Source organism: Antedon bifida, chromosome 11 (genome assembly GCF_963402885.1).
Source record: "Antedon bifida chromosome 11, ecAntBifi1.1, whole genome shotgun sequence".
NCBI lineage: Eukaryota > Metazoa > Echinodermata > Crinoidea > Comatulida > Antedonidae > Antedon > Antedon bifida.
In genome coordinates this window covers 17,106,545-17,120,650 of record NC_136236.1, presented here as the reverse complement: position 1 = coordinate 17,120,650, position 14,106 = coordinate 17,106,545, and the positions used below count along the sequence as shown (strand labels likewise).

The window sequence follows — 14,106 nt, the reverse complement described above, 5'->3', positions numbered from 1 at the left end:
TTTTTATGATTTTTAAATTAGTGGACAATTTATCTTTAAAGCTGTTAATATTGCTATTATAATGCTCTTTTTAAATTAGAAGGAAATTTGTGCTCAAAAGATTATTAATGTCGCTCGTTCAGGTGCCATAGATTTGGTCAGACAATCATTCCTGTACTCCATCGTATAAATTTCACTTTATTTATTCTATTTGTGAATTCTAAAATCAATTAATTTCTTGAATTTTTACTTCAATTTACTTAAATCCTTTCTGTAGATTACAATAGTATATCATTTTCATTTATTAAAGTTAAATTTTTATTTATTTCATTTTGAATTTTATAACAATAGATTTCTCTCTAAATTTAATTAAGATATAATTTTCAAACGTTATATAAAATATGATACAATTGATAATTCTTTTTATAAAATATGTTTGTTTTCTAATACCTTAGATCGGGTAAATTTGAAATGAAAAAAATTTTGAATAATTCTGAACCACCGAACAATACCAATCCATCAATTCATTATTTATAATGGATTTAAATGTATTTGTCCATTGTATTAAAATAGTAGCTCTTAAATTTTTCTTTTAGAATAGTAATTTAATTATTTTTTCTGTCTATAATGTTTCATAAATTACACATTTCTTTATTCATTAATGTTTCAAACTGTAGCCAATTTAAAGTCTTTTAAATCATAATATAAAAGTAATTAAATAATTTAAATTTTGTTTCTACTTTTACTGATCTTTCTAAAAAAGTTTTTGAAATTGTTAGATCTGTCCTGACTTACAAAATACAGTAGAACTCTTTTTCAGGGGACACCTTTTTAGACCCCACAAAGTGTCCTCTTATTGGGGTTTAATGGTATCACTTCCTTTTGTGTGTTTCATGAGAAAGTGTCCCCTTAATAGGAGTGTCTCCCGAATAAGGGTGTCCCAAAAAAAGAGTTCTACTGTATAGTAGATTTAATTGTTTACTAGCAAAATCTTGTTTATATTTGCACATTTATATGTATTTTATTTCAAATATATTAATATAATTAATAATAATCAGTTTTCATGTTTAATTTATTATAATTTATCAACAACAATTTGCTTCTTATTTCTTCTAGAACGCACAAACCAACGCAACAAAATTTGGACCGGACAAATGCCCTCGTTTGAAGAAGCGTGATACAGAGATTCTCTTGTCGGTGGACACAAAGCGATCCATTGAGGTTGTGGCGCAGAACTTACCTATGCTTGAGGTAACTATGGTTTTTCTTCTTTTTTTTTTCTAAATATCAAAATATATGGTACTGTACTAAAAAAAAAACTGAAATATTTAATTTTCCAACACAAAAAAATGTCTTTCTGTAATAAATAATAGTAAAGAGAAAATCTGCCTCATCTAAGATTCGAACTAATATTCTTCTGTGGAAATAGTGGCACCTCACAATTAGACCATATATTTCTTTGTTTGTTTATTCCTACGTTCAAAGTACACTATTTTTTATAATATTCAAGAAATACTTCTATTGGTCCATATGGCCATTGTTTTGTAGCGTTTAAAATAGCACCTTTTCATTAGCCTCTGGACATGGCATTACCCTATGGAAAAGAAAAGAAAATATATGTAGAACTTCTAATTTTCTGCACTTTTTAAATAATAAATTGCTACTAAATACCTGATTAATATTATGATATTTTCAGACTGGCCAAGAGGGATATGAATGTGTTATAGGTGAAGAAGTTGTAAGAGCAGAAGTTAAGGTCAATAACACCATTAGATGTGAACCAAAACAGGTAGGGCTAAGAACATTATATTTACTATGTTTTATTTGAAATCATAATATAAAATGCTTATATTGAGTTGCCGCCAGTTGCGTCAATTTCAGTGAACGAAAACTTTGGACAAATGACCTAATGCTTGATTTACCTAAGCCATAGGCCCGATGTCGGCACAAATCAAAACTCTTATTACTGGAACACAATGTATCGTAAACATTGCTTTTTGACACCGAGCCAGTAGGCCTACTTTCTGTCACGTACAGGATTTGTTAAATGCTTGTGTCGTACCTACAGTGATTCTAAGGTCACAAGTTTCAAATTTAAATCCTAAATGTCCTAATTTTTTTACTTTTTAAGCTGGAATTATTACATAAAATTCAATTTGTATATGACACATGACCTGCATTCCTTCTGCAAACACTCGGACTTTAAGTGTTACAATTACATTCACTACTTCTGTCATATTTTCTATCTATGTTTATGATCATTTACCGAGCACTAAGTGCTCTGTGAGAACCGGAAAATCTGCTAATTGCATTTAATGCGACGTTTCTGATTTTCCTCGAAATCGTGGAACATAAACACAATCTCAAGGATAAATAAGCGTAACATAAAAAAACATTTTACATATTATCGGATTGAAAAAATTGGAACATATCACGTACAATGTAAATATTGCAATAGATTTATATTTTTAATATATCCATTTATAAAATAATTTGTTATTGTGAAAATGTTCATTTATCAAATATTTTTTATGGATTGTAAAATGGAATTTATCGCATATAATGCAATGTAAATGTTTAAATATATGTGTATTACTAATATATCTATTAATAAAATAGAAATATTTAACAAATTTAATAATAACATGCATTAGAATTTGTTTTATAATTAACTTTATTTAACTTTACCTAGTTAAAGTCATAAATATTTCAGTACTTTTATATATCGTTTTCCCAGATTGATAATTGGAAAAGTACATATAAATACATGTACAATAATGTATTAAAATAACAATGCATTTAACATACTGTGTGTGTCTCACGTACATAGCTCGTTAAAAAGTATGCTAGAAAAGCGTAATTAAAGTAGTTATCTGTCATTAAGTGTGAATTAAAACATTCACGTGTTAACTCGCATTGTTCAAAAGTCACTGGAGCATGTCCATTATTATGTTCGTTGGTTCGGTGAATTGCCAGTGGAGAAATCAATGTTTTACAGTCGGAACATCGCATGTTGAGTTTTAATCAGGTTTTATAATTGCTGTCTAGTGGATAACCTGTGCTCAACAATGATAATGCAATTACTTTAATTTAAGTGGCAATTTGTAATTTGAAATCGTTTGTGAATTATAGGTGTATAGTTGAAAAGTTTAATCTTCCCTCATCTAGAAAATTCCCCTTTACCCTTCCTAGATGGTTTCCAAATGTAGCTTCCCAGTGCAATTCCGGTCAATATTGTTTAGAATTTTCTTTAAAAAATGAATTTATTTTCTGTGTGAAACTTTTGCGAAAACTGCATTAACATGCATAGAAGCAAAACAGTTTGTACTACATAGGCTTTTCTGTTTGTTTTAATAGTATTCGTATTCCGACCAAGAACAAGAGAAGCCTATTGTACTGAAAGTTCGCTGGAATGGCAACTTCATGATTGACAATCCTGACAAGGTGACAGGTAAGTTACAGTCGCGTACGCCTCATCCAACACATGTCTTCAGTCAAATCTGTCGTAAGATAATGGGGAGTTGGCAATTGCATGATGCATCATGTCGTAATGATAAGGGAATCTGACTGTGAGAGGAATAGGATCGAGACCTGTCTGTGCTATATTGATTGTAACCTTAAGGCAAGATACTTTAATCTCATTGCCTCGTCCTCCAGATGGGACGTAAAATCTGTGAATCAAGTGATTATTGTCTCCCGGTTTACATAGTAGGTGCAGCACTGTGGCTGTTGTGGGTCGTATGGTGCCTAAACCGAATGTCCTTAACTGAGGATGAACAATTGTAATACTACGACTACCCCAATTTCATACCCTAGTAAAACTTTACTATGAAGCTTTGTCTACACTATCAAACTTTATGTGAAAATAATGTGGACATGATGACATCATATCATTACCATATTTGGGCAGACTTTTTTTGTCAACCTAGTGTAGACTGAGCTTAAGACTGCATGCGAATTTATGTTTCTTATAAATCTTAATTCCAGTTACTCTCTACAAGTGTGATGTTAACCGGACAACCTGCGGCAAGTGCTTGCTGGCCGATAGTAAATATGAATGCGGCTGGTGTAATCAGGTCATGTGTCGGTATAAGGATCATTGCCAAAATGGTGCTCCATTCTTAAATGGCAATGTTGTTTGTCCTAATCCAAAGATAATAAGTGTAAGTGGTCATTCATTTGTTTATCTTGTCAGTTGTCCAGTGTAGACTGTTAATAACCATTATTTTGGTATGATATATAAAATATACAATATAATTTTCAATTAATTATGAATATATATCTACAATTTTATCAATTTAATTTTGTACAAACACAAGTAAAAACATATAAGAGTATGGATACATATTTTTATATGCTCATTTTTTTTCCCAGAAGTTATAACCAAAAAGAATAATTTAATATTAAAATATAATTTGATTTCAGTTTTTAGGATGACAAGACATGTTTAAATCTCATAAATCTAAAAATAGTCACCATAAAAAAAAGATATTTTATAACTAATTACAAATGTACATGGCAAAACTCAAACTACTTAAATGTTCTTGAGATGATGTGTGTGAAAGTGATTGTAAACACGTCTTGCACGGTAGTAACACGTCCCTTGGTGTACGTGCCGTATCATGGAGAAGCCACTGCGACAGCCTGTGTAAATATTGTAATGTCATTATTCAGATTGTCACATATATGTTTGCTAGCCATGTAAATATTAGCGCAATACAAACACACTTTTAATTATCTATTTGTCATGTGTCTGGAAATTGTAGTTCATTTATAAGCAATGTTAATATCTCTTTAAACGCATTTAAATGTTTAATTATTTTTATTGTAGTAGGAAATGAAATAATTTCATAATTTGCATTAAACATATACATACAATTGTTTACAACTTTACAGGGTTGTCCTCTGAATAGGCCTTAGTGTGAATTATATATTGCCTCTTGTTCACCTTGATAGTTGTGTCCTCTGAATAGGGGTTGGTCTTTAGTGTTAAATCATATTGCCTCGTATATTTCATGGGAAACTGTTCACATGAGATGTCCATTGATATCATTACTACCTCCAACAACAACAACAACAACAACATTACTACCACCACCGCCACAAACATTACTACCACCACCAACAACATTACTACCACCACCAACAATACTACCACCAACCACCACCACCAATATTACTACCACCAACCACAAATTACTACCACCACCAACATTATTACCACCACCACCAACATTACTACCACTAACCACCACCAACATTATTACCACCACCAACAACATTACTACCACTAACCACCACCAACATTATTACTACCACTAACAACATTATTACCACCAACATTATTACCACCAACATTATTACCACCACCACCAACAATATTTCTAGCACTACCAACAACATTATTAGCACCACCAACAACATTATTACCACCACCAACAACATTATTACCACCACCGACAACCTTATTACCACCACCGACAACCTTACTACCACCACCAACAACCTTATTACCACCACCACCAACATTACTACCACCACCACCAACATTACTACCACCAACCACCAACATTACTACCACCACCACCAACATTACTACCACCAACCACAACATTACTACCACCACCAACATTACTACCACCACCAATATTACTACCACCAACCACCAAGCACCAATATTACTACCATCAACCACAATATTACTATCACCACCAACATTATTACCACCACCAACAACATTACTACCACTAACCACCACCAACAACATTATTACCACTACCAACAACATTATTAGCACCACCAACAACCTTATTACCACCACCGACAACATTACTACCACAACCACCAACGTTACTACCACCAACATTACTACCACAACCACCAACATTAATACCACCACTACCATGCTACCAACAGCATACCGGCATCACATGACTTCAATAACCATTACCGCCGGTCCTATTTTTAAACACTTACTCTGTCATTAAGCATTCCTAATCCAATGATATTTGTCATCTGCAGTTCAGCCCTCTAAAAGGACCTATAGAAGGAGGTACGCAGTTAATCATCAAAGGAGAGAACCTTGGTCTATCGTTCAACGACACGGAAAGCATCATGGTCGATAACGTCAACTGCGTGACAGAAGAGGAAGGATACATTCCATCAGAACAGTAAGTATTGATCAAAGAAAAGATACTTTAGGTTGTGAGAAATATTAAATGAATGTGAATGATTATGTGAACAGTACAGTATAACCCATTTAAGGAACCCAACATTAAGTGTCTCCTTGATAGAAGTGTACCTTGGATGGTGATTGTCTAGCATATTATTGAGTAGATATAAAGAAAAATATTTTATAATTGATTGTGTTTATAAAGTCTTAGGGAGTGGAGTTGAAAGAGTCGTGAATGACTACCCTGGCCAGGTCAGGATGGAACCCCGAATTGGAAAGCAAGCATGTTAGCCACCAAGCTCCACTACTAGATTTGATAGTAATTCTTCACATTAAATACTGTTCCTTCATATTATCAGGTTGCAATGCACGCTAAGTAGTACACCTACAAGGCTGAGTAGTTGGGTCAAAGTTAAGATCAGTAAAGAGTCAACGACCTATTCTGCCACGTCAGAGGAAAAGTATAGCTTTGTTGTAAGTATAAGACAATCATTTTCGATTTTGTTTTTGGGACAGACATTTTACTGATTTTTTTTAGGTTAGGCTAACTGGTTCTGTATCTCCGCATATTGCTTTTCTTGTCCAGTATCATAGGAAAATTGTATGCAACTACGCACTACATAAATCCTATTTTAATATCTGGGTATCCACTGAAAAATACCATTCCCCTTACCTCAGCTATTGGACAGCAACTCTCGGACAACACCCTTTAATTTGACCGCCCCTGAATTGAGTAACCTGATCATTCATCCATATATACTATTCAGATTTTTTTACTCTTTTTTTTTTATTACGTATCCAGATTCCAGAAGTAACCAAGATTGAGCCCACTCTGGGGCCTATTTCTGGAGGAACTGATGTGATTTTAGAGGGAGATAATTTAGATGCTGGTACAAGTGTAAATGTTACGATTGCAGATCAACCATGCCTGGATATACAGTAAGTCTCACAATTATATATATATATATAAAATGGGAAAATGCAACCCACCTCAAGCAAGGCTTGTATTAAGCTAGCCTGATTTTAAAATACTGTATAAAGAATTCAATGTTTTTGCAATATTCGTAGCATTAATTAATTTATTTAATTTTCTAGGAGAAAAGAGGATGGGACAATACATTGTGTGACATCGCCAGTGACAACAAACGTTACAATTGGTGACGTTGTGCTTATGATTGACAATGGCAAGGATGACAGTAACGTTATGTTCTACTACAAGACAGACCCCACTATCACCAAGATCTTTCCAGGACATGCCATTGCAAGGTGACATGATTTTTATTTTTCCTGGCATTGCTTCAATGAATGATGATTGATTTGTATTTGCTTTCTACAAAAAATTGGCTTAAAGCGCAGTGGAGTAGATATGTTACACAGACATCAACTTGTGTGTAGCTGCCACCAAATAGAGCTCATTTATCAGGCCTGGACTACAGAGGCTAAGATGCACTGGTTTCTTTATAGTGTACACTGGAGCCCCAGTATTTTAGTCCTTATCCAAGAAAATGTTTTCTACCACCAGAACATGTTGAGGAGAGATTTTATGGCTATTGCTTGCAGCGCATCTGCCATAATCACTCAACCATTCCACTTCAGTTTCAGTTTTTTCCATATAATATTAGAAAAAAAGGCAAAACATGTCAACCTAATGTCCGACGACGCTATATCGGAGAGAGTTTAGCCATATATTGTTTGTGTAATTCATTAATTAATTTATTATTATATTTTTTAGTGGAGGAACCAGCGTTCAAGTCAAAGGGCATAATCTACACGTAGCAAAAAAGAAGATATTGACGATGACGATAGAGAATCAAGAATTCAGAGGAGTAGGTGTTACTTTATAGTATAACTTCTATTAAAGGAAAGGAACAACCTAATATTTTACCTAACTATTATAAAAGTAACCCTACCAACTTAATATTCAGAACAATTTATGTTTAAATCGGATTTGTAGTTTTCTAGTAAACAGGATTTTAAAGCTGTTTTCAAGACATTTGAAAATCGCCATCTTGTGCTCATGGCAGCCTGTTTGTGACGTCAGATACGGCCGACGAACATTTTAAGATTCGCGGTTGCATTCGGCGCTTCTATTGGCTAAGCGAATACGCTAATATGATTGGCTAATAACGCGACAAGCGGTCATGCAGGACGGCGATGACACGGTATGAGCATGCGCTGACTTGGTAAACAAACCTTCGATCGATCTTTTCTTCTGCAAGCCAATTCGTAAATCTTTCAGCTATTGTTAATATATTGTTACTTTTATTGCCTAGCTGTTTCAAACGGGATTTGGTAGGGGAATTAACTGACAAACCTTCCAAACGGAGGCTGTTGGTTGACGATGCAGTGTCTACTTTATTTTTGTTCAACACGAGTTCTAGGCCTAGTGTAAGGCATACAGTACAGATACACTGGCCGCAAGTACACCATTCTTCGACGGCTTGTTATGCTCGAGAATGTTCTTTTTTCCTCATCAGCACGATGCAAAACTAACTCCCTTTCTATATATTCTGGTTCCAAATTTTCTGAATTATAAAAACTCCAAGCCATATTCCGAAAATATTAAGTATGTTAGGCTATTTAATTGATTTTATTTATGGTTATATCCCGCACTTCCATATTGAAATACTGTACTAAGACGATGGACGCTTGGATTTGCTTGAATGCGTCCACCTAATCTGACGTCACATAATTGCTCTTAACCTGTCAAAATGGCGCTGTTCAATTTCCGATATGTTGTCGTTTAAAAGTTTATTTTTTAACTAAATTGCTTACTATTGTACCTTGAACCATTGTAATCATGTTTTTATTACATTTATCTATAAGCACAGTGGCACATTTAGCCCAGGGTGTTCCTTTCCTTTAAGGGGACCTTGGGGCATGAAAAGTATCTCTTAACAGATTTGTCCCTTGAATAATGTGTTAATTTCAAATTAATAGATATTTTTTAAACTTGAATTCCTTTTGTTTGTTACTCGCGAAAGTGTCCCCAGGGCTGTCCCAAAGGAGAGATTCTATTAAACTTTTTAACTTTCATTATTGCTTGCTTAGCTTACTTGGTTACTTAAAAGATAGCCCCCATAATGCTTGAGGAAGGGCCCTCAATTTTTCTTTGAAGGATTCCACTGTTGTTACAGAAATTACTCTATTACCGAAGAAATGTTTCCCAAGTTACCTGCCTTTTATACATTGTTAATAAATATAGCCTCATAAGCTTTCTCTGTGTGGGAGAAAGAGATGAAAATGAAAGAGAAAATAACTGGTGGTGAGGATTTGTATACTAATACACATTTTTAATGTTGCAGGAATGTTTCAATGCATCCAGTCTTGGTGTTTCAATGACATGTAAGGCACCAAACATCAGCGCCAAGTTCATGCCACTGGAGGAAGCGAACTACATGTCTATTCCAGAATACGGATTTATACTGGATGGCGTCACCAAGTACCAAAGTTTAGATGGAGAGTATCCACCATTTGAATATTTTGTCGATCCGGAATATTTCAATATTGAAGATAATGAATATAACAAGAACGAAGATGAGAATTTGATTATTCCTGTAAGAATTGTTGTACTACTTGGTGTATAGCTCAGCACTTCTAAATTAAGAAGCTTTCAATTTGTGAAAATGTTCATAATGAGTCATGTTTAATAATTCATTGTGCACAAACATGGACATTAAAATGTGCTTGCTTACTCAACAGTTGTTTAGGAGGACCTAGGTTCAGAGGATGACCTCTTTCTAATGAAAGACTGCACAGGTTACCCTCTCTAAGAATGATTAATAAAATAATATGTGTGTACACAATTCACACAATATGCGTAGGTCCTAAGTCAACACAAATCAAAAGTACAATTATGTCGGAGTAGAGAAAACATTTGACCAATTAACTAGCTCCTAGACACAAAGCTACATTTAAATATTTTTAAAAATTATATATGCATCGTTTGTTCACTATAGGGTAGAAATCTGAATCTAGCATCGCAGAAAGAAGACGTTCAAGTGAGGATTGGTAAAGGAGTATGCGAGGTGAAAGATATCGGACTTTTACACTTAACATGTAAGCCACCAGAGGACCAACCTAAAAGCCTGGATGGGTCTGACAGCGCCGCAGAAGTTATAGTAAGTGTTGTTATGTTTTAGTATAAAACCTAGAGCAGATCGAGATCAGAAGAGACCAACACATGTTGTTTAATCCTTGTGTCAATAGCCATTGCCTCTCTCCACCAAATAGGGGCATGTGTTGGCACCATACAAACAAACACTACCATATTAATTTATGCCTAATTTGTTGATATTTGTTTAGGTTTACCATGGAAACTTGAACTTCAGTGTGGGATCGTTAAAATACTACAAATGGCCTCTTCCTCTACCATTGGAACAGATGATTGCCATAGCTGCCATCTTAATTATTGTCATTCTTATCATCGTTGGATTTTGTATTTATCGATGCAAAGCAGGCAGAAGTGAACAAAAAATTACGCAGTTTAGGCAGCAATTGGACCAACTTGAGATGAAAGTGGCACAGGAGTGTAAAGAAGGTAAAATAGAACCTCCATACATTGAAATAGAACTCCTATTAAGGGGACACTTTGTTGAGTTCTGAGGGTGTCCCCTTATAGAGGTTCTACTGTATGTAAATGAAATATTTATCATTCTCAGTTTAACCATAGACTTCTGAGGAAATCCTAATTAGATCCTCACATCTGCACAATGGCTTTACATCGCATCTGAAGTACGAGGCAATTAGTATCTTGAACCATGCTTCTCACACGCCTCTCTTATTTCATACATTCAGTCAGGGAAAAAATGGCAAAAGGCTTCCTACTTTCTAGAAGATAATCAGATAATCTATATTGTTTTGACAATTTTTGTAACACGACCACATGTGCTGATTTTGCCATTTTTCCCCTAACTGCATTCAAATTATTATTCGTAATTTTAAATAATACAATGTTCTCAGCTCCTATACTATAATGACTTGGTAGTTATTAATGGAAAAAAAGCATGCAGTAAAGGCTCAAGAGTAAACTTCAATACTTCGTCTCCTTTATTTCATTGCCTCTCAGCGGCAGTAATACAATTTACGCATGTATACCGTGCTTACTACAGGGTATGGTTATCATGTAGCAAATTATTATTATTCTGCAAATTTTTCTTCAGCATTTGCCGAACTTCAAATTGAAATTGAATTGCCGACCAACGAGGAATATGAGAATCAAGGAATTCCGTATCGGGAGTTCCGTAGTTGTATCCTGCGTGTTCTGTTCCCGGATCAGCCTGATCATCCAATACTACGTGATCTGCCTGTAAGTTTTATTGTTACATCTTTATTGTTTCGTCCTTGTTTCCACTTATCGCCTGCCTATCATACCATCGTTATCCTCGTAACACCTCCCCAAATGACAATTCCTTTTATGTCCATCATTTCCCTCTATTTCTAATCTTTATGATTTATTCACCCACAGGAAAATGGTGTACGATCGGAAAAAGTTGATATGGGTTTACAACAATTTGGCAGCCTGATAAACAACAAAACATTTTTGCTTTTATTTATTCGCACACTGGAAAGTCAGTCGGCTTTCACTATTAAAGATAAAAGTAATGTGGCATCCTTGTTGATTGTGGTTCTGCAGAGTAAAATGGATTATGCCACTGATATCCTGAAGGTGCTATTGGCTGATCTTATTGAGAAAGGAGTTGATCAGGACAGAGCAAGGTTACTCATGAGAAGGTAGCGGTTTATAATTGTAACATTTTTAAAGCAAAACACTAGAAACTACAGAAAGCACATGTTCCCACTAGGACGCAAACAAGCAAATTGACCAATCAAAAGTGATGGTCTATTTGAACTGCCGCTTCCTAGTGGGAACCAAGCCTTACTGAAGGCTGTGGGAGCACATAAATTCTAATATAAAATTTTATAGATTGTAACTTTTTTTAAATACAGAAACATCTACAAATACATCTGTCTTCCAACTAAAGCATAGTCTACACTAACTTGACCAAACTTTTATTTGCTGATTTTACTACTGCTGTAGGAAGTTTTTTTAAATCTAGAGCCACTGTTACTGGAGGCTCACAAAAATACAAAGATTCTTTACAAACCTTCATCAAGCTAGTTTGTCAAGAAGTTATAACTGCTGCAAATATATTTTTCTGCATAAGTTTTTAAAGTACCTTCTGATGAGATGTGTATCTTGCATACATGTTGGATTCATGGAATAAAAATCGCTTAACTATTAGAGTTAGTTCACATTGTTCTTTCAGATTGTGGGTAGGGGAATCTTTAACCAACAATCCTAACATTTATTTAAATTGGTTAAACCTGGTTAAATGTATTCACAATTTACTTTTCCAGAAATGAGTCTGTAGCAGAGAAGTTTGTCAGCAATTGGTTGTCTTTCCTCTTGCACAGTTACCTTCAAGAATCTGCAGCGGCGCCGTTATACCGCCTGTTTCGCGCCATCAAGATTCATGTCGAACGTGGCCCAGTAGATGCTGTTACGGCTGACGCAAGATATTCATTGAATGAAGGAAAACTTATTCGGGAAATTCTTGAATATGAAACTCTGGTAAATTATTAAACATTAGACATTATTTATATGTGCATATATGTAGTACCTAGTATAAGTCCACTTCAAAGTTTACAAAATGCATGCAAAGCCCCACAAAATATTTACAATTTAACTTGTTTATGTTTTCAGAATATATATGCAATAGGATTGGACCCCACCAAGGATCCAGTAGAAGTAAAGGTGCTGAGCATCGATACCATTATGCAAGCAAAAGAAAAAATAATGGATGCTCTATACAAAAATGTACCATATAGTTCAAGGCCTCCACCAGATACAGTCGAATTAGGTTAGTATACAGAAATGTACCATACAGTGCCAAGCCTCTACCAGACAAAACAGTAGAACCCCTATTAAGAGAACAATTTCAGAGCCTAACAAAGTGTCCCTTTAATAGAGGTGTCCTCTCAATATGGGTTGATCAATGATACTTAACCTAATGCCCTATCTAAACTATCAAACTAGTTTGACAAAAAAAGTGTGATGTGCTGAAATATGGTATTGATATGCCCACATATGGTAGTGATATGACATCATCATGTCCATAATTATATGGGAACATCACATTTTTTTGTCACATAAAGTGTGATAGTGTAGACAATGCTTTAGAATATTGTAAATTTGTTAAAAACTTCAAAGCGTTATTCCTTTAGTAAGAGTTTTTCCAACTTTTCTTCTTAGAGTGGAAAAATACATCCGGACGTTTAACACTCCAGGATGAAAATGACTACACCAAAGGCGACGGCGAATGGAAACGCTTGAATACACTCAGCGTTTACGAGGTAAGTACATTAATTAGCATTTTAACGAGTCCCATGTTGTCTACGGTTTTATGCACTTTCTATTATCTTTAGTCGTCTTGGCTCCTATTTGATTAAATCAACTTGAATTTCACTCTCTGAAAAGGTTACATGATTATTATTATTTGAACGATTGTTTTTATTATGTAATAATTTTTTTCATCTTGAGACAAAATATAATAAATATTCAAATATAAATTGTTAAATGAAAATTAAATGGAAGAATTGATAGTTGCATTGACTATTAGTGTCAATGATGTTAGACTGTATGTCTACATAATTATTTGTATAAGAAAGGGTAAGAGAATTAATTTTTTAAAATTGTAGTTGATAGATCTCGCTTTCCTGCAGGCTAACTGTTTCTATGGGTTATTGACCCATGCTTGACCTTTGAGTTTGAATGCTTCCGAGAATTGTGATCGAGAGTAATGACATTTTGATTACCACCAATTACATCCCAGCTAATTGAATTGTGATGTACTATATGCTTGAATGTATAAATTTGGGATTATAGCTCTGACAAAGGAATAGTGTAATTTGCCTTTTCTTCCTAGTTGTTTAAATTTCATCTTTTCGATTTG

The 14,106-nt window shown here is 34.4% G+C and overlaps 1 protein-coding gene across 3 annotated transcripts in view; it reads left to right on the top strand.

Annotated features, from left to right (window-relative positions):
* Positions 1-14,106, top strand: part of LOC144855278 (plexin-A4-like) — a 103,704-nt gene that overhangs the window by 82,418 nt on the left and 7,180 nt on the right. For all 3 annotated transcript variants that reach the window (XM_078713087.1, XM_078713086.1, XM_078713088.1), the window contains 17 exons: positions 1,096-1,230; positions 1,676-1,768; positions 3,337-3,430; positions 3,967-4,142; positions 6,001-6,149; positions 6,511-6,625; positions 6,954-7,090; positions 7,247-7,417; positions 7,884-7,977; positions 9,457-9,708; positions 10,111-10,272; positions 10,457-10,691; positions 11,314-11,459; positions 11,619-11,884; positions 12,512-12,725; positions 12,858-13,014; positions 13,407-13,507. In XM_078713087.1, the coding sequence (XP_078569213.1) occupies positions 1,096-1,230; positions 1,676-1,768; positions 3,337-3,430; positions 3,967-4,142; positions 6,001-6,149; positions 6,511-6,625; positions 6,954-7,090; positions 7,247-7,417; positions 7,884-7,977; positions 9,457-9,708; positions 10,111-10,272; positions 10,457-10,691; positions 11,314-11,459; positions 11,619-11,884; positions 12,512-12,725; positions 12,858-13,014; positions 13,407-13,507 (2,697 nt within the window). The remainder of the gene's footprint in view (positions 1-1,095; positions 1,231-1,675; positions 1,769-3,336; positions 3,431-3,966; positions 4,143-6,000; positions 6,150-6,510; positions 6,626-6,953; positions 7,091-7,246; positions 7,418-7,883; positions 7,978-9,456; positions 9,709-10,110; positions 10,273-10,456; positions 10,692-11,313; positions 11,460-11,618; positions 11,885-12,511; positions 12,726-12,857; positions 13,015-13,406; positions 13,508-14,106) is intronic.